Source organism: Geotrypetes seraphini, chromosome 10 (genome assembly GCF_902459505.1).
Source record: "Geotrypetes seraphini chromosome 10, aGeoSer1.1, whole genome shotgun sequence".
NCBI lineage: Eukaryota > Metazoa > Chordata > Amphibia > Gymnophiona > Dermophiidae > Geotrypetes > Geotrypetes seraphini.
In genome coordinates, this window is record NC_047093.1 from 30,225,115 (window position 1) to 30,248,669 (window position 23,555).

At 45.6% G+C, this 23,555-nt stretch overlaps 1 protein-coding gene across 8 annotated transcripts in view; it reads left to right on the plus strand.

The window, feature by feature from the left end:
• ITGB4 (integrin subunit beta 4) overlaps positions 1–23,555 on the plus strand; it is a 159,313-nt gene that overhangs the window by 117,266 nt on the left and 18,492 nt on the right. For 5 of the 8 annotated variants that reach the window (XM_033962471.1, XM_033962470.1, XM_033962472.1 and 2 more), the window contains exons 28-34: positions 68–216; positions 4,174–4,354; positions 8,775–8,912; positions 12,670–12,852; positions 14,354–14,485; positions 16,809–17,042; positions 22,264–22,428. In XM_033962471.1, coding sequence (XP_033818362.1) covers positions 68–216; positions 4,174–4,354; positions 8,775–8,912; positions 12,670–12,852; positions 14,354–14,485; positions 16,809–17,042; positions 22,264–22,428 — 1,182 coding nt within the window. The remainder of the gene's footprint in view (positions 1–67; positions 217–4,173; positions 4,355–8,774; positions 8,913–12,669; positions 12,853–14,353; positions 14,486–16,808; positions 17,043–22,263; positions 22,429–23,555) is intronic. The other 3 variants (XM_033962474.1, XM_033962476.1, XM_033962477.1) reach the window with 1 other exon arrangement.

The window sequence follows — 23,555 nt, forward strand, 5'->3', positions numbered from 1 at the left end:
GAGTCTGTGGCAGTGGATCCCTTTGCCAGAATTTGAAACCTGAGTATTAATATTTTACTGCCTCCAGAACCCTTGGAAAATATGGCCCTGACTCAGTCTGTCCAGTCACCAAGAGGCGGATTGGGTGCACCGATCAACCTCACTGCCCAGGCCATGAGTGCCAGAAAGATCCGGCTAAACTGGTTACCGCCACCTGGAAAACCCACAGGATACAAGGTAAGAACTTCCCAAACAGAGGGAGAACTGAGCAGTCTTGCCAGAGTTCACTGTCCTACTGAAGTGGGAGAGGGCAGCCACAGGACATCGGAACATATTGGCTGTTTGGTGGAGTTAGAGTGCAGTTCTCTCTAGAAAATTCAAAAGAGATAGAATCAGAAAAGGTTTTCTCCAGCTGGTGATTTCTCTCAGTTCTTGAACTGATTACTTAGAGAAAGTAACAGTGACAAAACTCATCATCATTCCCATCCCCGCAGATAACTGCAGGAAATAATCCCATGTCATTCTTTAGTGTCTCTCTCAACCTCAGTCCTTCTACACCAGCGTTCTTCAATGCAAAGCTTGAGAGTCAGTGGCTGCTCATTCATACTCTGATTCTTATGTGAGCCAAGTATAGGATAATGAAGCCATTGTGACATCACTGATGAGGTTGACTCTTAGGCATTGGTGGAATGAGGCTTTATGACATCACAATCTCAGCTCTGGAATGTTGCTACTCTTTGGGTTCCTGCCAGGTATTTGGGACCTGGGTTGGCCACTGCAGGAAACAGGATACTGGGCTTGATGGACCTTCAGCCTGTCCCAGGATGGCAATGCTTATGGTCTTATGTTTTAACCATCTGGTGTCATTCTTTAGTATCTGCCTCAACCTCAGTCCTTCTACACCAGCATTCTTCAATGCAAGGCTTGAGGGTCAGTGGCTGGGCCCATTCATACTCTGATTCTTATGTGTGCCAAGTATAGGATAATAAGGCCATTGTGACATCACTGATGAGGTTGGCTCATAGGCATTGATGGAATGAGGCATTATGGCATCACAATATCTGCTCTGGATACCAGAGACTGTCATTCTTTAGCGTCTATCTCAACCTCAGTCCTTCTACACCAGCATTCTTCAATGCAAGGCTTGAGGGTCAGCGTCTGGGCCCATTCATAATCTGATTCTTCCCTCTCTCCTTAAAGAATGACATGGAGATGGTTTCCCGTGGTTATCCGCGGAGGCGGGAACGGCAATGAATTTTGTCACCGTGTCATTCTCTACTCCCAAGTCCCAGAAGGAATGACAAGGAAGGTGGAGAGCGTCACCCAGTCAGGACAGTGCACAGTTTGTGCTCTCAGCAGCTGAATGTGATTGAGGAGATGCATTGGAAGCATATGTGACCAGTCTCTCCCCCCCCCCCAGATCACGAGAGAGAGCAGAAGTTAGGGGGGGGGAAAATGAACAGCTTGTTTTATGTTTAATTTTATTTATTGAATTTTTATAATAATACAAGTATACAATGATGACTTGATACAGATCAGAGATGAAGAAATTAAAGTTAACAAAATAAGATATAAACAAGTAATATTAACTCTTATTTAGCCCACAATATTGGAGATCAAGAAAGGAAATAAATTTCAAATCAACTATTAGATTATTAGAGTAACGACATAAGATAACCCATTTCACTACCAGATGGAAGGTCATATCTAATTAATCATGGTATCCACACCTTCTTTAGAAGTAATAAATTCCAATAACTGGGCTCAAAAAATAAAAAATTCTTATTTTGAAATAGCACATAACATTTTGAGGGAAATTTAACAAGAAATGTAACCCCTAGAGCAAGAACTCTTGGTTTTAGGGCCAAGAATTCTTTCCTACGTCTCTGGGTTTTTTGAGCTAAATCAGGAAAAATTCGTACAATTAGAGCCCAAAAACTTGTCATTAATATGACGGAAATACAAACGCAAAATAAATTCCCTGTCACTTTCCAGGGCTACCGTAAGCATCAAGGTAGTTCTATCAGTCACATGAACAGCTTGTTTTAAATAACAGCTGCTCCAGCTATTTTTGAAGGACAAGGGTTTGATTTACCGTATTTTCACGTATATAACGCGCGTGTTATACATGATTTTTACAAACCGTGCGCGTTCTAGGTGTGAGCGCGTTTTACAACTTTGTTTTTTTCATTCCGATCCAGCATCCCCCCTGCGAACCGGCATCCTCCCCCCGCTCGCGTCACCCCCCCTCCCCCGCGATCCTACAACCCCCTCAGCACCGCAAAACATCTCTTACCCGATTGGGCACCAGCACCAATGCATAGGACGTGCCAATGCCCGAAGGTCCTCCCTCGTTGGGCTGGGCTGTGCGGTGCAGGGAGATCCTCCTTCTTCCCTGTGCCGGGCTGGACTGGGCTTTGAGCATTTGCGCATGCTCAAAGCCTTCTGATCTCGCTCTCTCCGAGATTCTGAGAATCTGTGCATTGGTGCTGGTGCCGGTGCCCAATCGGGTAAGAGATGTTTTGCAGTGCTGGGGGGGTTGTAGGATTGCGGGGGAGGGGGGGTGATGCGAGCGGGGGGGAGGAGGCCGGTTCGCAGGCCAGAAGAGTAAGCGGGAGTGGGAGGAGGTTATAGCAGCATGCGTGGTATACGCGTATGCGTGCTATATAAAAAAATTTTTACAGACATGCTTTGGACCTGCGCACTATACACGTATGCATGTTATACACGCATGCGCGTTATATGCGTGAAAATACGGTATAGCCAAAGAGCTGCAAGTTCAAATTCTGAGCTCCTGTAACAAATAGAGATAAAAGAAAACAGAGAATAAGATGGTACCTCTTTTATTGGACTAACTTAATACCTCTTTTGATTAAGGGCTCCTTTTACAAAGGTAACATAGTAACATAGTAGATGACGGCAGATAAAGACCCGAATGGTCCATCCAGTCTGCCCAACCTGATTCAATTTAAATTTTTTTTTTTTTTTTTCTTCTTAGCTATTTCTGGGCGAGAATCCAAAGCTTTACCCGGTGCGCTAGCGTTTTTAAGCGCACGCACTGGATTAGCGCGCGCTAGCTGAAAAACTACCGCCTGCTCAAGAGGAGGCGGTAGCGGGCTAGCGCGCACGGCATTTTAGCGGTCCCTAACCACCCCTTCGTAAAAGGAGCCCTAAATGTATTTAGTCCAGTGGAAAAAGGTATCTTATTTCTTTTACCCCTGTTTGGACTAACACAGCTACCGCAACCTTTTACTGCTTGAGAATAAGGAAGCTGGAGTAGTCGGGGTCTCGCTAAATGGAGCAGGGCTGGTGGCAGCATATCAGATTCGCGGTTTCTGTGGTGTAGAAGCTGAATTACGATGCGACCAGAGGACATAATTTGAGGTTGAGGGGTGGTAGATTCAAAGGCAATGTTAGGAAGTTCTACTTTACGGAGAGGGTGGTGAATGCGTGGAATGCGCTCCTGGAGAGGTGGTGGAGAGTAAAACTGTGACTGAGTTCAAAGAAGTGTGGGATGAACACAGAGGATCTAGAATCAGAAAATAAGATTAAATATTGAACTAAGGCCAGTACTGGGCAGACTTGCACGGTCTGTGTCTGTATATGGCTGTTTGGGGGAGGATGGGCTGGAGAGGCCTTCAATGGCTGGGAGGGTGTAGATGGGCTGTAGTAAGTCTTAACAGAGATTTTGGCAGTTGGAACCCAAGCACACAGTACCGGGTAAAGCTTTGGATTCTTGCCCAGAAATAGCTAAGAAGAAAAAATTAAAAAATTTAAATTGAATCGGGTTGGGCAGACTGGATGGACCATTCGGGTCTTTATCTGCCGTCATCTACTATGTTACTATGACCAATACATAGGTTACTTGAGAGAGCTACCTTATTATGTTGGGGGTGCGCTCGACTGTTCTTTCATAACCTCATGCCAGTCTAAAAGCTTTTTAGGCATGGGGTGGTTGTATGGGAGGGAGGGATGGGGTTGTTTTGGGTGAAGGGTGACAGCATATGATAAGCACTTGTTGGGTACCCCATGGCAATGTCTAGTGTATATACTGTTATGCCTATGTATTGATGTTTGTATTTTGGTATCTTAAATAAAAATTTAATTAAAAAAAAAAAAAAGAAGAAGCTGAATTACCCTGCCTAAATGCACTCCAAGACAGACAGGTCCTTCACTGTCTGTTTTTCTTTCCAGGTAAAGTACTGGATCCAGGGAGACCCTGAAGCGGATGCCCTAATTACTGATACCAAAGTGCCCTCAGCAGAGCTGCTTAACTTGTACCCACATTGCGATTATGAGACGCGCGTATGCGCCTACAGTCCCCTGGGGGAGGGACCCTACTCTGACATTGTCCACTGCAGGACTCTTGAGGATGGTGAGTTCTGGCCTTCCTTACTTAGTGCATGGCCACTTGGCTGACCAGACTGGAGTGGACTGAGAACCTGGGGCATCAGAATGCAAATCCCTTCTCTTCCTCTAACGCCCTTTGTGATCTTGGGCAAGTCATTTTCCCCCTCAATTGCCTCAGGTACAACGTTATCAACATGGGCTGGTGTTAAGGTGTGTAATATTACCAGTAACCTGTGCTGTTTTAGCGCAGGTCTCATTTTATGCAATAATAATAATAATAATTTTATTCTTATATACCACCATACCAAAAAAGTTCTAGGCGGTTCATAACATGCTGAGCTAGTACATGCAATGAGACTTAGTTATTAATAACAGTTAAATAACACATCTTAATGGTAGTCCATGTTGATAAGTAAGTGAGCCGGGTATAGGGCAGTCAAGCCATTGTGACATCACTGATGAGGTTGGCTCTTGGGCACTGGTGGAATGAGGCATTATGACATCACAATATGAGCTTTGGATGCCAGCGATTGGAACTCTTTACACTAAGAGGAGAAGTTATCAACTGTGGGCTGCGATTACGTTATTTTATCACTAACTTGTGTTATTTTAGGCTCCTTTTTATGGAAAGAGACCTATTTACTAATACTGGATTAACCATTAAATAGTGCAATGGTAGCCAACGTTGATAACTTCTCCCCTTAATTAAACAAAAAAGAAATGTCTCTAGAAATCGAAATCACTGCTATGTGTAGTAGAGAATGACAAGGGGGAAAAAATGTGTCCCCGTTTCCGCCTCGTCCCCGTGAGCTTGTCCCCGTCCCATCACCGTGAGCTCCATCCCCGCCTCCACATATATTCCCCACCAAAGTGTACAGCGTCTGTTCTCTCCACCCCCTTCATTTGGTCCAGCAGCTCCCTCCCTCCCGCCGTGGTCCAGCAGCTCCCTCCCTCCCTTCCTTCCCCTTATCTTCACTGGCTTACTTTATCATCTTAAAAAGCCGCCAGAGCGTTGAAGTCGCGTGCAGCTTTCCGAAAGTCCTCCTCTGATGCAACCGGAAACAGGAAGTTGCATCAGAGGAAGACTTTTCAGCAGCCACACGCGACTTCAAGGCCCCCGCGGCTTGTTAAGATGAAAATTAAAATAGGGAAAGGAAGGAGGGAGGGAGATGCCCGAACCGCGATTGGGAGGAAGGAGGGAGGGGGCAGCTGGACCATGCGATCTTCAGCATGATCCTCAGTTAACTGCGGGGACAAGGCCATTCACCGCTCCATGAGGTGGTAAATGGCCTTTTCCCCATCCCTGCGGCGACCATTTTTTTTTTACGTCCCCGTTTCGGCGGGTTACCCGTGGCTATTCAACATGTCATTCTCTAATGTGTAGTAAAAGTGAGCCAAGTATGACCCAAGTTGGTAACTTCCCCTCCTGGACTGTGAGGCCCTTAGAGAACAAGAAAATATGTACAATACTTAAATCTTAATTCATTCCTACATGGAATTGGAAAGACAGGTAATCCAATCTAAACTCCAGATTGCCGCCTAAAATCGTATGCGCTGGAGATGGGGATTTCTGCCTAGACAGATCATAGAAACATAGAAATAGACGGCAGATAAGGGCCAAGGCCCATCCAGTCTGCCCACCCTAATGTCCCTCCCCTACCATTGCCCTGTGAATAGATCCCTCCTCTTCCTTTGCCCTGTGAATAGATCCCACGTGACGATCCCATCTGGCCTTAAAATCAGGCACGCTGCTGGCTTCGATCACATGTAGTGGAAGACTATTCCAGCGATCAACCACCCTTTCTGTGAAAAAGAATTTCCTGGTGTCAGCTCGTAGTTTCCCTCCCCTAATTTTCCACGGATGCCCTCTTGTTGTCGTGGGACCCTTGAAGAGGAAGATATCTTCCTCCGTCTCTATGCGGCCCGAGAGATACTTGAACGTCTTGATCATGTCCCCCCTCTCTCTGCGCTCCTCGAGTGAGTATAGCTGCAATTTGTTTAACCGTTCCTCGTATGGGAGATCCTTGAGTCCTGAGACCATCCGAGTGGCCATTCTCTGAACCGACTCCAGTCTCAGCACATCCTTGCGATAATGCGGTCTCCAGAATTGCACACAGTATTCCAGGTGGGGCCTCACCATGGATCTATACAATGGCATAATGACTTCCGGCTTTCGGCTGACGAAGCCTCTGCGTATGCAACCTATGACTTGTCTTGCTTTGGATGAAGCTTGCTCCACTTGATTGGCAGCCTTCATGTCCTCACTGACGATCACCCCTAGGTCACGTTCTGCTTCAGTTCTTGTTAGGATCTCGCCATTTAGGGTGTAAGTCTTGCATGGATTTTGGCTGCCCAGGTGCATAACTTTGCATTTTTTGGCATTGAAGCTGAGTTGCCAGGACCTAGACCAGCACTCCAGTAGGAGTAGGTCGTGCATCATGTTGTCGGGCATTGAAACATCATCTAGTGTGCATTTGCCCACTACATTACTTAGTTTGGTGTCATCAGCGAATAATGTTATTTTACCCCTAAGCCCTTCTGTCAAGTCCCTTATAAAGATGTTGAATAGGATTGGGCCCAAGACCGAGCCCTGTGGCACTCCACTGATCACCTCCGTCATTTCAGAGGGTGTGCCGTTCACCAGCACCCTTTGAAGCCTACCTCCAAGCCAGTTCCCAACCCATTTCGTCAATGTGTCACCTAATCCTATAGAACTCATCTTGCTCAGCAACCTGCGGTGTGGTACGCTATCAAATGCTTTCCTAAAGTCCAGATACACGATGTCCAGGGACTCCCCAATATCTAGCTTCCCCGTCACCCAGTCAAAGAAGCTGATCAAGTTGGATTGGCACGATCTCCCTTTTGTAAATTCATGTTGACGGGGATCCCGTAGATTCTCCTCATCCAAGATCTTATCCAATTGGTGTTTTATTAGAGTTTCCATTAGTTTGCTTACTATCGATGTTAGACTCACTGGTCTGTAGTTTGCTGTCTCCATCTTAGAGCCTTTCTTGTGGAGTGGAATGAAATTAGCCGTCCTCCAGTCCGACGGAACGCTGCCTTTGCTAAGGGAGAGGTTGAAGAGCTTGGACAGTGGCTCCGCCAGGACATCACACAGCTCCCTTAGCACCCTGGGGTGTAGGTTGTCAGGCCCCATTGCCTTGTTAACCTTGAGCCTTGATAGCTCACTGTAGACACTGCTGGGCGTAAACTCGAAGTTACTGAACGGATCAACTGAGTCAACCCTTGTCTGTAGATGAGGGCCAAGCCCAATCTCTCCTGCACACAGCATCTTGCTTATGTATGGGGGGGGGAAGGATGTGAGGAAGTTGTGAAGCGGGTCTGTCATCTAAATGGGATGAGCCATTCCTGATTATGCCACTTCATGTTGTTGTTCTTCAAGTCCTGCTTTTCCTAGAAACACAGAAATAAGTCCATGAATGCAACAGAATAGATCCAGGCCTGCCTCAAACTGTCCAGTTAATGAGGCGTCGGTTCATAATCCTAAAATGGGACACGGACTATTGATCTTCCATAAAGCCTCATAGCTCAGCCCTGGGTTCTTCATCTTGCTGTTTTATTTAAAAAAATGTATATGCCACAAACCTAAAATTCTAAGCAGCTAGGCAATAAAACATATAATATATTCAACTAATAAACAATAAAAATGCAAAATTAACCCAATAACACTGATGAATAACTTAACAATTAAGCAATAGAATTATTTTCAAACTTGCATGTTTGTGCTACAAAACCCTGGCAGGACTTGCTCCCATTTATCGTGTCAACCACCTTGTTTTCTCTACAAACCTTCGACCCAAGCGGAGAATTTCTCTATTCTCTTTTCCTACGCTAAAGGATGTATTGTAAAAAGATTCCTGGACAAAACTTTAGCTTACCAGGCTAGTGTCTGGAGCAAAACCTTAAGTGTACTATTTATGAATTCATGGTCTTATCAAATGTTTAGGAAATCTGTAAAATCTTATTTGTATGACAGATTTGTTTGAGAAACCTTTATTTGTGAATTCTATCCCTTGCCAAATGTGTAAAGAAATCTGTGAAATCTTTCGTATGACAATTTTGGCTAAAGAAACCCAACAAATGCAAGTTATATAATTCCATTTGTATTTCATCTGTGTCTGGCAGATTCTCTTTGTTGTAAACTGCTCTGAACTGTTAAGGTACAGTGGGCTATAAATAAATAATAATTATTATTATTAAATAATTATTACATGAAAAAACACTGCTTCCAAGGCCCTCACACATAAAGCATCCAGAATCCTTATTGGCTTGGCCTTTCCTCCCGCTATTTGGTTCCTGTAAGGATTGTTAATTTGAGGACACTTGAATGTCTTGAAGAGAGTTAGTGAACACCAGTGACAGGAATGCTTCCTGTTCTATGTGAAAAAAAAATTCAACATGCTACTGTTTGTTTCTCGCCCCAGTTCCAAGTGAACCTGGTCGTCTGGCTTTCAATGTGATTTCCTCCACTGTGACGCAGCTGAGCTGGGCCGAGCCTGCAGAGACCAACGGAGATATCACAGCCTATGAGGTTGCATATGCACCGGTCAATGAGGAAAACCGTAAGTCATGGTTTCTCTTTCCTTTGCCTCTCGGGGCTCGGAACGTACTGTCTATTGAGGAGTACATAAGAACATAAGAAACGCCTGCACCGGATCAGACCCTAGGTCCATCTAGTCCGACGACCCGCACACGCGGAGGCCAAGCTAGGTGCTCCCTGATGGAGACCTTGATTACCCGTATCCCTCAATGTGATTTGCAAGAAGGTGTGAATCCAACTTGCGCTTGAATCCTAGAATGGTAGTCTCTGTCATAACTTCCTCCGGGAGAGCATTCCAAGCGTCCACCACTCGCTGTGCGAAACAGAACTTCCTGACATTTGTTCTGAGCCTGCTGCTCCTCAGTTTCAGTCCATGACCTCTTGTCCGTGTCACATTTGAGAAAGCGAATAACGATGTTTCTTGGTCTATTTTGTCGAATCCTTTTAATATTTTAAAAGTCTCTATTATATCCCCTCGCAGCCTCCTCTTTTCGAGTAAAAACAGACAACTTGCTGGATGGCTTATTAATTCACTGAAGGAATCAACACTGACCATGGCCAAGCCACAGCCAAAATTTACTCTTGAGGACAGTAAAAATAAGTTGCTAGATAAAGCAGAACGAGAAAAGGCAAGAAAAGGGCAACCACAAAGAAAGTTCCTAGAGGGCAGGCCCATTACCTATTAACTAGATAGCCCAAGATGTCTCTGTTTCCTGCTTCCAGACATGAGCGTCATGGAACAGGATCTGAGTATCCCAACTGGACCAATCTAGCCACTGTCAGGAAACAGGATGCTGGGCTTGATGAACCAATGATTTGACCCAACATGGCATGTCCTATACTATTAATTTGATTAGATGTGTGATTAAGGGAGAACAGTAGGAAATAGCTTTATGGGACAGGAAATGAGTTATCTGATGGTGAAGGATCATCGAGAGATACCCTACACAGGTGTTTAATTTCTGGGGGAACAGCTGGAACACAGTTCCACCACTTCCTTTTGGACCCCAGAGCAGCAGGGGTGTTTTGCTCCGGCTGCTCCCTTCCAGGCAGCCTGCAGAGAAAAATGAGGGGAGAGGGTGAGCCTGAAATGGCTGGTCCAGATCAGCGGGCAGTCACTCCATTCCTTAATCCAGCCCCTTGACTCCTGAGCTCCTGAGGCTGACCTACCTGTACTTCCTCCAGCTCCACTATTGCACATCTTTTATGACTACCAATTAGGCCCCGACTACCTTATTTTCCCCCGTTTTAAAACCAATGTTTTTAGCCTACCTCTACCTCTTCTGAAGGTTTTGACAATCCTACTGAATTCCACTTTTGCTGATGTTAGCTTTTCTAGAACAGTCCTTCATCTCATGGTTGGGGTATGTACAGACATTTTATGTTTGGTTTCCATTTTATTTATTTATTTATTTTTTTTCATTTCTTTAGTTATTCTTTTATGCTGTTTGCTTGAAAAAAAGGGGAAAAAATTATATTAAGCATGAAAAATGAAGCAAAATAAATGCCAGTTCCCCACTGCCGCTACAAAAAGCTTCTTCCTGGATCCTCACTCAGTCCTTTCAGCCCCTCCTGCCCCTCCTAACCCTAAGGTGAATCTTCCCAGGGCAGGAATGATCTATTGGTGGCAAAGACTGATGCCATTATTAATTTCTTCTGTACAGAAAATGTCACTGTGTAGAAGGCTCATTCCATTTTTGTCTACAGGGGTTTCTTTCAAGAATTCACTGAATTGCAGATGGGGACTTTAGCCCTGCTATTTTTGTCACTGGGGCTCTGAGAAAGCATGCTTATCTTTAAAAATTCAGTCTTTCCAGTGTTCCGTTCTTCCTCAACCCATATGTAGCTGTGAGAAGGCTACTGTAATATACTGTAAATGGAAACTTTCAAACCCAGGGATTCAAGTACTCAATTGCAATTGGAACCCCTTTAAAAATAGTCTTTGTTCTTTATTGCATTGTGTTGTATACATGACACAGGTGTCACGTTCAGTGGCGTAGCGAGGGAGGCACCCGGGGCAGTGGCATCCAGAATTGCCATGCCAAGAACCCCCTACTCTTCAATGCTACTTGAGCAAACCCCCCCCCCCACACACACACACATACCTCTTGAAATGTTTACTGGCTCAAGTAGCATCTTCCACCTCCTACTCATGCTGGCCTCGTCTCCCTTCTGACATCACATCCTGGTCCCGTGATCAGGAAGTGACATCAGAAGGGAGGCGAGGTAGGCACGAGCAGCAGGTGGAAGATGCTGCCTGCGTCGGTGAACATGTCAAGTTGTACACGGGGTGGCGGAGAAGAGGAGAAGCGCTGGCACCCGGGGTGGTCCGCCCCCCTCTTACAACACCACTGGTCACATTAAGGGACAGATTTACTAAAAGCTGCAGTTACATTGCCGCAGACTAATATGCTTTATATAGCATAGGTCCCATTTTAGTTACTAACACTTGTCAACAGCATTAATCAGAAGATAATAACATTGCAAATGACTACTAAGAACTGGAAGCAATGGGATAGGTTGAATTTGCTGTTTTGGTGGGAGACCCTATGTCTGTATTACAGATATGAGCAAAATGCATACAGAAAAAAATAAATGAATCGCAAAGATTTATAAGACTTTGGGGTCCATTAGATTCTTACGTTAAACAAATTTAATAGTAATGTATACCTACCATATTAAAAATTTCATATTCTACATACAAATCCAGAAAGGGGAAGGGGATTGATTTATTGGTATTCATGTTATAGTACATAAGTGCTTTTCAAGAATGTTATTGATTAACTAGTGTTTAAGCCCGTAACATTAACGGATGCTAGTAAAGCCTCCTTCCCTCACATGTCCCCAAATTTTCAACCCCAGCTTCAAATCCAGAGCATTTAAAAGCCCGCAGCTTCCCCCCTCCTCACAGCGAGGCGAGAAGCAAGGGGGGCCGCGCACCGTACCTGTGTTCAGCGGGCTGACAAAGGCTTCCAGCCATGGGGCGCTTTCTTGCGTTCAGCGACCCGCCTTCGGGCCATGGCCAGCTCGTGCCCAGGCTCTAAGGCGCAATGTCAGCCCCCCCTCCCCCGGGTCCGCTGCGGGAAGATTAGAGACGCTCCTCCAGCAACGCCTGGCAGGAAGTACTGAGAGCTGCCGCCGCCAAATACAGCCACGGAGGGCAATCGGGGCGGCCAGGACGCATGCAGGGAGAGAGCTTGCCTGCGCTTCTCCAATGGTTGGTGAGCGAGGGCAGGAGGAGGGGAGTGGCCAGAGTGTTCCCTGCCGCCGCATTCTAAAATAGAATCCAGCCACGGATCAGAAAACACGGCGGCAGGGAACACGAAACCCTAAGTGCGCATGCGCGCTTAGGGTTTTATTATATAGGATAATCTGTTACACTTTTTGTAAGATGTTTTTGATAAAATCAATAAAAAAATTTAAACATAAAAGAAGATAATAACATTTATTTATCTAAAAATTGTATAATCCCCTTATGACCTAAGTGGCTAACAAACAAACATGCACAGTATATACAAAGATGTACAATAAACTTTACAGTACATTATTAGATAACAAATAGTAAAATCAGGAGAAAAGACCACCCTGGAAAACCATATTTTTTTTCTTCTGCGAGGATAGTTGTCACAGTCCCATGTCCACCTAAATTATTTCAATCAATTAACGGCTAGGACAAAGATGTGTGTCTTAAGAAACTTCCTAAAGAGTGACACGTTTTTACAAAATTGTACCACTCCAGCCATTTCATTCTAGGCCTACAATGCTTACCTTTATTGTAGGACCCATCGGACAGATGAAGAAGGTGATGATCGACGTCCCAAAGAAACGGATGGTCCTGATCGAGAACTTGAGAGAATCCCAGCCATATCGTTATACAGTGAGAGCCAAGAACGGAGCCGGGTGGGGACCTGTGAGAGATGCTACCATGAACCTGGCCACACAGCCCAAACGCCCCATATCTAGTGAGTATCTTTGCCCTCTGACCCACGAACCCTTGCCCGATGTGGTCATTTCCGGCATTTCTCCATACTCGTTTTTTTTTGAAAATCTTATTATTCAGTGAGAAGTGGAAGAGCTGCCTAAAGGTTAGTGCGGTGGGCTGAGACCTTGGGGAACTGGGTTCAATTTCCACTGCAGCTCCTCGTGAGCCTGGGCAAGTCACTTAATCCCCGTTGCCCCCCATTAGTTAGAGTGGGAGCCCACCGGGACAGTTAGGGAAAAAAGCTCGGGTACCTGAATAATTTGTAATCCGCATAGACGCTTTTCGTTCAGCTTTGTTAGTAGCTGAAACATAGAAAATGGTGGCAGAAAAGGGCTATAGCCCACCAAGTCTGCCCATTCCAAGTATCCGCCCCCCTGAGTTCACTCCCTTAAAGATCCCATGTGAGTATGCCAACCAAGATGCTACGACATCTCGCCATTGCCAACCATGAACCTGAGGTGACCTTGCAGAATCCTAAGTAGTTTCTCTTTCAAAGCGCTAAAACCCCTGTCGCTATTCTGTATTGTTTCAAAACAGTCAACTCCACCATGATTTCCTAAAGCTCGGTTAAACTGATCTTCAAGAAAATTAACACTCTAGCAACACTAGTATGGGGGGACCTTAGTTGGTTGAGCAGTTGCACAGGTGTAATGGCAAGGGCAGTGGCGTAGCGGAGGTAGGTGGTGCCCCCCCTGCTCCTTTCGTGCCTCCTCTACGACTCATTTGCGTCCTCCCTTCCCATATCTGTATCTCTTTAATCTTCGCCAGGGCGAGCAGCTTCTCCAGCCTGCTGCTCGCATCGGTGTAGGCTTTCCCTCTGATGTCACTTCCTGGTCCCGTGACCCAAAAGTGATTTCAGAGGGAGCCAGGCCGGCGCGAGCAGAGGCCAGAATAGTTGCTCACACTGGCGAAGGGGGCAGGGAAGGGAGGGCGTGAGCGTGGCTCAGGAAGGCAGGGAGGTGCCGGTGCCAGGGGCAGTCCGCCCCTCCCCCCCCTTACTGGGCAAGAGTGCTCATAGAGTTTCTACCAAAGCAAAAAAGCTGCAGGAAACTCATCCATGTAGAAGTGGAGCCATTGTGCTTCAGCCTCCATGTCCCTTTCCAGAGCTGACTCCTAGCGCCCGGGGGAGTGTGCTGGACCAGCCTGAGCATCTCTATAATCTGGAGAATTTGCCAGCTAGAAAGGTGGTATTCACGGTCAAAGTGACTGGCAGCATCACCAGGCAATATGTGGCTAAGAAATTAGGTTTATTGTCTGCCAAACAGCATTAAACCTTTTGTCACGTATCCATGACATGATGCACCCGAAATGTCCTAGCCACTGGCTGTAGCTTCCAAGCAAAGCAGACCGTGATGGGGGAAGTCTACAGTCTGAGTTATGATGGGAAACGAGAAGTGGTGGGGGTAGAGCTAACCTGAGCCCTTTTGATTCCATCGTTGTCAGTGAGATCCTTACTAGTATTCTCTGACACCTTTACATAGTTCCTATCATTCCTGATGTCCCAATTATCGATGCTGATGGAGGCGAGGAATATGACAGCTACTTGATGTACAGCACGGACGTCATGCGCTCACCAGGAGGCAGCAAGCGCCCCAGTGTTGCCGATGAATACGGTACGTGTATTATTTTTCTGTGTCTGGTAATCGTCCATTTTGATAGGCGTCTGTGGCAGGGGTACACGCGGTTCAGAGAGCCTAAGAGGGAAAGTTTTCTTAAAAATGAGACTCCGCAAAGTATCCTCAGGACAGAGGCTGTCATAGGTGGGGGTCTGCGTCAAATAAAAACGTATGAGAGTTCTTCAAAACGTTTCCGTACTTTCATGGGAAATTGTTGGGGGGCAGGAGAAGCGGTAAGAGGGTGTCATGTGACCAGTCAGGCAACAGGGAGATTATATGTAAAAGTTGCTTTTGAGATATTTAATAAATAGTGTTTAAAAAAAAAATAAAAACACGGAAACTTTTTGGGAAGATCCCTCGTAATTCTCTGGCCACTTCTTTTCTCTACTTCCTCCAGGAATTTTGTAAGCCACCTTCTAATGCCATAAGATATGTCTGATCCTACATCCCTGATAAGTTCACTATGGATTTCAAGTCTAGTATTACATTTTTGTGGTCAGTTTATAAGTGTGTCCGTTAGAGGGCAGATGCAGAAATTTTGTGCAAATCAGGTAGTGTAGGCAGAGACATAGAGAAGCATTTTCGATAGGACGGCTAAGCCTAATTTGGACGTTTTGGGGAAAAAAGTCCAGAAATCCAGTAGAGAAAATGTCCATTCTCAAAACAGCCAGACGTCTATCTTTTATTTTTGAGAATGACCTATGTAGATGTTTTGGTCCTTAGTACATCTATCTTTTTTGGCCTTTCTCAAATATAAAAATGTCCATATGAAAAACGCACAAAAGCAAGTTTTTCAAACGTACCAAACTACCTTGTCTGAAAGGCCATCGGCTGATCGCAACAGGGGAATTCTCATCAGCTGAGCCGGTATCGGTGCAGTCCTGCCGGCTCAGCGGTTCATAGACAAAACCGCGGAAGACAAAGGCGCGCGCCGAAGAAAATGACAGTTTTTAGGGGCTCCGACGGGGGGTTTTGTTGGGGAGCCCCCCCACTTTACTTAATACAGATCGCGGCAGCGTTGTGGGGGGTTTGGGGGGTTGTAACCCCCCTCATTATACTGTAAACTTAACTTTTTCCCTGTTTTTAGGGAAAAAGTGAAGTTTTCAGTAAAATGTGGGGGGTTACAACCCCCCAAACCCCCCACAACGCCCCCACAACATGGCGCGATCTGTATAAAGTAAAGTGGGGGGTTCCCCCCCACACACCCCCGTCAGAGCCCCTAAAAATAGTTATTTTCTTCAGTGCGCGCCTCCGCGCTGCGCTCAGTTGTCGGCGCGCGCCTTTGTCTTCCACGGTTTTGAACTGACACCGGCTCAGTTGATCGCGGACTCCCCTGCTAGGATCAGCTGAATCAGAAGGGAGAAAAAAAATTGTCTCTCCCTCCCTCAAACCCAACAATTCCCTACACCCCTCCTCCTGACATCCCCCCGACATCTCTGGATGCCTCCATGACATCCCCCAACAACTCCAGACCCCCTGACTCCCCCCCACCCCCGACATTCCCCCAACATCTCCGGACCCCCACACATCCCCCAACATCTCCAGACCCACTCCCTCCTGCCTATAGGGCCGCGTGTTCAGAATGACAGTCACAGTCAGTATGTGCCTATAGAGATGGAGTCTGCTAATAGAATGAAAATAATGAGAAAATGGAGAATGTGATTTAATATCTGGAGAGTCCATGAAGTGCTACATTCTGGGTTTAAGTTCAGCAATGCTGAGAATGGAATAAATGTTTATTTAACTTTTTTTTTTTTTTTTCGTTCTTGAGTGTTGGGTAAGGAATGGGAAAGATTGGATGAGAGAGATCGCAATGCCAAACTCCCAGCATTATTGACGGGTTTCTGGCACATTCCATCTCATACAGTCTACTCATTGTATAACCCATTGCCTCCTTTCCGTACCAGAAAACATGTCTGCATCAGTGAGGTATTATTCGTTATAGAAGATAAGATTAAAAATGGCAGAGTGGGAGAGGCCTGGACTAGACATTTTATCTCTCACAAGGGCCCTCTGACAAAGTAGCAACGCCTACTCACAAACTTTATCTATGTTAAAGTGGTGCAAAATATTTCAGAGAGAAAATTCTAGACTGGCCAGGTGTGGAGATTGCTATTGAGATAGGCCAGTACAATACAAAAGGCAAAATATGTAAAAAGCTATCAACTTTGTCCTTCAGAAAATGGCACCTTAGATGGGTCATCGGCACCCATGTTTGTACAGAGGCGTTCCTGACGATGATGTGTAGGTGGTGGGCCCCTCCCTCTTTGCCACACACCTGCAGACTATGCCAACATGAGTACTTGACTTGTTCCAAAAGGCTCCAAGTGGAAGCACGTCCAGTTGCTGGGTGATGAGTTTGACCTTCGTCGGATAACATGGAGGCTGCCAGTGGAAATAATCCCCCGGCTCTCCGATAGCAGTTGTTTCTCCTCGGACACTGAGGCTCTGCTGCGGGATGATAGAGTACCCTCTGAGCCGTGGGACAGTGATGGAGCATGCAGCGGTGGTGGCAGAGGCACGAAGAGGACAGGCACGGTCCAGCCCCAAGCAGGTGAAGGAGCCTTCTGCAGTAAATGTTAAATCTTGCCTGAGTGGGACGAAGCTGGAGACACAGACCTGGGTCCCAGTATTCCCCCTGAGCGGTTCTATGGACATGAGGTAACAGTCTGCAGTAGAACTAACTTGTACATGTCTTAGTAACATTTCCTGCACAAGGTCCCTGCTTTTCCTCCTGCGTTCTGCTGAGAGTCCCATGGATTCAATCAGCCTCTTGTTGGTCTCTTAGCAGTAAATTCTATGTTAAGGCACCAAAACTCACCGTGCCTTTAACAATGATCTCTAAAATGGTTCCAGCTGGTTTAGCGTGCCGGTATTTTACCGCCTAAGGAGCAGTGCGGGGTTTGAGCCCTCAACCTCAGGGTGCTGAGGCTGTAGCTTTAACCACTGCGCCACACTCTCCTCCTCTACATTTGAACTGTAGAAATTTCCCCTTGATACTACGTGGGCCTCTCTTCTTGTGCATCGCCTTGAACCTGTTCTGGAAAAGTGCGATCAAGAAATCCTGATTAGATTAGATTCTGTACCTTGGAAGTGAAAGGCACCATTTTAGAATGACTCCTGAGTGTGCTATACATCCTTTGTCTTGGTTGGCTCTCCTAATCCTGCAATGCATGCTGGTTCAGTGAATCTTTAAAGAAGTCTCCCCCTCCTATACAAAGCCACGCTAGCATTTTTAGTGCGAACTAATGCGGTAACAGCTCCGACGCTCATAGAATTCCTATGATCGTCTGACCTGTTACCGCCAAGGCCGGTGCTAAAAACGCTAATGCGGCTTTGTAAAGGAGAGGGTATGGTTTTAAGAGAAAAAAAAAATCTATTTCACAATTGTCTGACCTTATATCTTGTCTTAAAATACATATATTGGGATTTATTGAGCTCCTTTGTGAAGAGATTCATGAATTTTAATGTGGGAAAAATGCAAAGTGATGCATTTAGGCAGAAAAAAAAAGATCACAAGTATAGTATGTCAGGTGTAACTCTGGGAAAGACCGAACATGAAAAGGACCTGGGTGTACTGATAGATAGGACCCTGAACCCGTTGGTGCAATGTGTGGTGGCGGCGGCGAAGAAAGCAAATAGAATGCTAGGTATGATAAAGAAGGGAATTACAAGTAGATCAGAGAAAGTTATAATACTGCTCTACAGAGCCATGGTCAGACCGCACCTGGAATGCTGTGTCCAGCATTGGCCTCCATACCTAAAGAAGGATATAAAACTGCTAGAGAGGGTGCAGAGACGAGCAACAAAGCTAGTGAAAGGTATGGAGAACCTGGACTATGAGGAACGACTTAGGAGACTGGGGTTGTTCTCCCTTGAGAAGAGGAGACTGCGAGGGGATCTGATCGAGACTTTCAAAATACTGAAAGGATTCGACAAAATGGAGCAGGGGAAGCAGTTATTTACAATGTCCAATGTGACACGGACAAGAGGACATAGACTGAAGCTGAGGGGGGACAGGTCCAGGACCAATATCGGGAAGTTCTGTTTCACGCAGCGAGTGGTGGACACCTGGAATGCTCTCCCAGAGGAAGTAATTGCAGAATCCACCGTTCTAGGATTTAAGGGTAAATTAGATGCACATCTCCTTAAGAGTGGCATAGAGTGATATGGGTAAGGGTAAATTAGATGCACATCTCCCTTGAGAAGCATATAGTGATATGGGGACTAAAACTATGCCAAGGTACACCTGGCAGGGCCTCCGCTTGTGCGGATCACCGGACTTGATGGACCCAGGGTCTGATCCGGAGATGGCAATTCTTATATTCTTATGTATCAAGATTCCGTGCAGAATCTCAAAGTGTAGCAAGATTCCAAAACCCCAAATAGTAGCAGCATTTCGGAACCCCAAAGAGTATCAAAGCTGAGGGGGGACAGGTCCAGGACGAATATCGGGAAGTTCTATTTCACGCAGCGAGTGGTGGACACCTGGAATGCTCTCCCAGAGGAAGTAATTGCAGAATCCACCGTTCTAGGATTTAAGGGTAAACTAGATGCACATCTCCTTAAGAGTGGCATAGAGTGATACGGGTAAGGGTAAATTAGATGCACATCTCCCTTGAGAAGTATACGATGATATGGGGACTAAAACTATGCCAGGGTACACCTGGCGGGGCCTCCGCGTGTGCGGATCACCGGACTTGATGGACCCAGGGTCTGATCCGGAGATGGCAATTCTTATGTTCTAAATCAGTGATTCCCAACCCTGTCCTGGAGGAACACCAGGCCAATTGGGTTTTCAGGCTAGCCCTAATGAATATGCATGAGAGAGATTTGCATATGATGGAAGTGATAGGCATGCAAATTTGCTTCATGCATATTCATTAGGGCTAGCCTGAAAACCCAATTGGCCTGGTGTTCCTCCAGGACAGGGTTGGGAACCACTGTTCTAAATGTTGTGTGTACAACAACTATTTTGTCTTGAAACTCTTTGTGACCCCCCCCCCCCCTTGTCTCTCAGTTTCTGATTATTTGGGGGATCAGACCATATCGACTTGGCATTGCAAAATAAGCACCAAAAAGGGAGTAAATATCACAAAGCAAATGTAATCTATCTCAAAAAAATCTTAGGGCTCCTTTTATGAAGGTGCGCTACCGGTTTTATCGCACGCAGAAGATTAGCGCGTGCGCTAGCCGAAAATCTACTGCCTGCTTAAAAGGAGGCGGTAGCAGCTAGTGTGCGCAGCAACTTAGCGCGCGCTATTCCGCGCTTTAAGGCCCTAACGCACCTTCGTAAAAGGAGCCCCTAGTTATATCAGAACAACTTGTGTTTTAATAAATTTTAATAGATTTCTATAAATTTGAGAAAAGATCCTATGATCAAGTTTATTAAGTTTGTTGTACACGCAATATCAAATACTTCAATGCGTATGACAATTTAAAATTACAATAATAATAATAACAGTTTATATACCGCAGGACCGTGAAGTTCTATGCGGTTTGCAATGATTAAGAAGTTACAGATTGAGTAGTATGAACAGAGTTAAAGATTTAGCGGTCAGTTAGGTGTCAGGTCAAAAGCGCGCCGGGACAAAGGCGCGCGCAGACAATTGAGCGCAGCGCGGAGGCGTGCGCCGCAGAAAATTACAGTTTTTATGGCTACAACAGGGGGGGCGTGGGGGGAGAACCCCCCCACTTTACTTAATAGAGATCGCGCCACGTTGTGGGGGCGTTGTGGGGGGGTGTGGGGGGTTGTAACCCCCCCACATTTTACTGAAAACTTCACTTTTTCCCTGTTTTTAGGGAAAAAGTTAAGTTTACAGTAAAATGTGGAGGGTTACAACCCCCCAAACCCCCCACAACGCCGGCGCGATCTCTATTAAGTAAACTGGGGGGGGCTTCCCAACAAAAACCCCCGTCGGAGCCCCTAAAAACTGTAATTTTCTTCGGCGCGCACCTCCGTCTTGCGCTCAGTTGTCGGCGCGCGCCTTTGTCTTTCGGGGGGTTGTCTATGAACCGTCAGTTATTGCGGGGAAAGATTGTTCAGTATAGCTGCCTAAGTACTTTAGGAACAAATATGTTTTTAGGTGCCTCCTAAATTCCCCATAAGTATTTGTGAGCGTGAGTAATTGTTTAGGTCTTTACCCCATGATGCTGCCTGATATGAGAAGAGAAGTTGATGATGACTTTTAAATTTACATCCTTTAACCGGTGGAGAAACAAAATTCAAGTTTGAGCTTCTCTTAAGTCGACTGGTTGAGAAAGAGAAAAGGTCGGTTATATATCTGGGGGCTAGGCCGAAAAGTACCTGATCCATTTGTTCTGTGATGTCCTACATTTCTTTGTCTCAGTCTGTACATTCCCCTTTGTGAATTTATAGGCATAAAGGAAGGTAGATACCTAATTTCTTTCATGAGTAGATGCCTCATTATAAAATTCCTTCATGATCGAGAAGGGGGCATCGTCAGTAAGATAAGTTGCAAAATCTTACATCGTATGAAAAAAATGGTGTAGATCAGTGTTTCCCAAGTTGATCCTGGAGTACCCCCCTTGCCAGTCAGATTTTCAAGGTATCCAAAATAAATATGCATTAGATATGCTTAAAAATCTTGCATATTCATTGTGGCAGTGGTGTAGCAAGGGTAGGAGGCGCCTGGAGTGGTGACACCCCTAATGCTCTCCTCATTGCCCCCCTCCTCATTCCCTTCCCCTCCCCTCCCCCCCCCATGCGTGCCCTCCCTTCCCCCTGTACCTCAAATCTTTGCCAACACGAGCAGCTTCTCTGGCTTTCCCTCTGACATCATTTCCTGGCCCAACAACCTGGAAGAGATTTCAGAGGAGAGCCAGGCCAGCATGAGCAGCAGGCTGGAAAAGTTGGTCATGCTGGCAAATATTTAAAAGGGGTGTGGATGGAGGTGGGAGATGGAGGGCACAAGTGCGGTGTGGGGGTATGGAGAGGGGTGTCAGGTCAAAAGCGCGCCGGGACAAAGGCGCGAGCAGACAATTGAGCGCAGCGCGGAGGCGCGCGCTGAAGAAAATTACTGTTTTTAGGGCTCCAACGGGGGGGCACCCCCCCCCACTTTACTTAATACAGATCGCGCCGCATTGTGGGGGGTTTGGGGGGTTGTAACCGCCACATTTTACTGAAACCTTCACTTTTTCCCTGTTTTTTAGGGAAAAAGTTAAGTTTACAGGAAAATGTGGGGGGTTACAACCCCCCAAACCCCCCACAACGCTGGCGCGATTTGTATTAAGTAAACTGGGGATGCTCCCCAATAAAAACCCCCGTCGGAGCCCCTAAAAACAGTAATTTTCTTTGGCGTGTGCCTTTGTCTTCCGCGTTGTTGTCTATGAACCATGGAGAGGTGTTGGCACCATCACCAAGACAGCGCCCAGGGCGGTCTTCCCCTTCCCTCCCCCCCCCTCTTACTATGCCACTGCATTGTGGATATCCTGAAAACTTGACTGTTAAGGAGATACTCCAGGATCAGCTTGTAGATTATTTGGTAGCTAAGAATTCCTTGCGATTGTACAGATCGCCATGGTGATTGCTCTGGGAAGATGAAAGTCAGAAGTATTAACACACTCATTCAATCCTAACTTTGACTTATCAGAAAAATGTACCTAAATTAAATCTTCTTGATTCCCAAGCTAGAGGCGCAGGAGGAAAGGCTGGATTCCTTCAGCGACACCTTCATGGTTCTGGTACCGGAGTCTGTCTTGGCTAGCAAAGTTTGCATACTAACAAATGGGTTTGGTTTTTTTTGCTATTCCAGAACAATTAATGAATGGACGGCTAGATTTCAACTATCCAAGCATGACCAGGTCCACAACTTCAACCAACTATAATCAGCTGAGTCCACACATGTATCAAGACTCCCGGATGTTCGGAGGCTCCTCAACATTGACACGGGAATATACTACGGTTGTATCAGGACCTGGTGAGTATAAGGATATACGATATAATTGCCTGCTCCATGTTTGGTGGGTAGAATGGCCAAGGAGGGGCTAATCTAGTTCCACAGGTTCAACGAGATAGAATGAGAAGTGTCTCAGTCTCTAAAGGCTGAGCAAGGTCATGTGGCTCAGCCTCAGTAATTCTCACGGGCACTGCACCCTCTGACCTGGCTGTGCACTCTTTAATCCCAGAACTCCACTTGGAGGAAACTGCTGCCATGTTTGTTCCCACAGTTCTCTTCACAAAATAATACTCCTTTCTTACATGGTAAAGCGACTGTCTTCAAAACTTTGACTTCAAACCTTTCCTACCTCACGCTGGAAGGAAGTTTTCCTGATTTCAAATGCCAAGTTCCCCTCTCTGTGCTTGGTACCGTTGCAAAATGTAAGAATGGCCTTGTTCAAATGGAGAAATTTCAGTTATGATAATTCATCTATCAACCTCATGTGCCCATTAACCTATCACAATATAGGTAACTTGTTCTGATCAGATTCCATATTGTTAGCAATAGATGACAATATCTTAACAGTTTATGATTTTTCTACGACCAAATGTTAATAACTCAAGTCCCATCTGCTACCAATCATTTATCTATTAATTTGTTTATCAGTCTTATAGACCAGTGATTCCCAACCCTGTCCTGGAGGAACACCAGGCCAATCGGGTTTTCAGGCTAGCATTAATGAATATGCATGAGAGAGATTTGCATATGATGGAAGTGATAGGCATGCAAATTTGCTTCATGCATATTCATTAGGGCTAGCCTGAAAACCCAATTGGCCTGGTGTTCCTCCAGGACAGGGTTGGGAACCACTGTTATAGACCACTTTTCCCGTTAGTCTATGAAGTTTACAATATCAATCAAAACCAGTACATAAGATTAACAGATGAAGATTATTAAAAAAAAAATAACAAGGATAAAATAAATTGAAACAATTGTTCATCTCACAGCAATCGCAACCTATTCTAAATAATGTTTTGCATAATTTCCATAAAGAAAGCTCATCACCAATCGCTTTAAGTTCCTAGGATAATTAATTTCAGTTGGTAGAGCCTATGCAAGGTTGTGGCTACTATCTAGAAACTTCAAAAAGGTTGACATTCCAACAT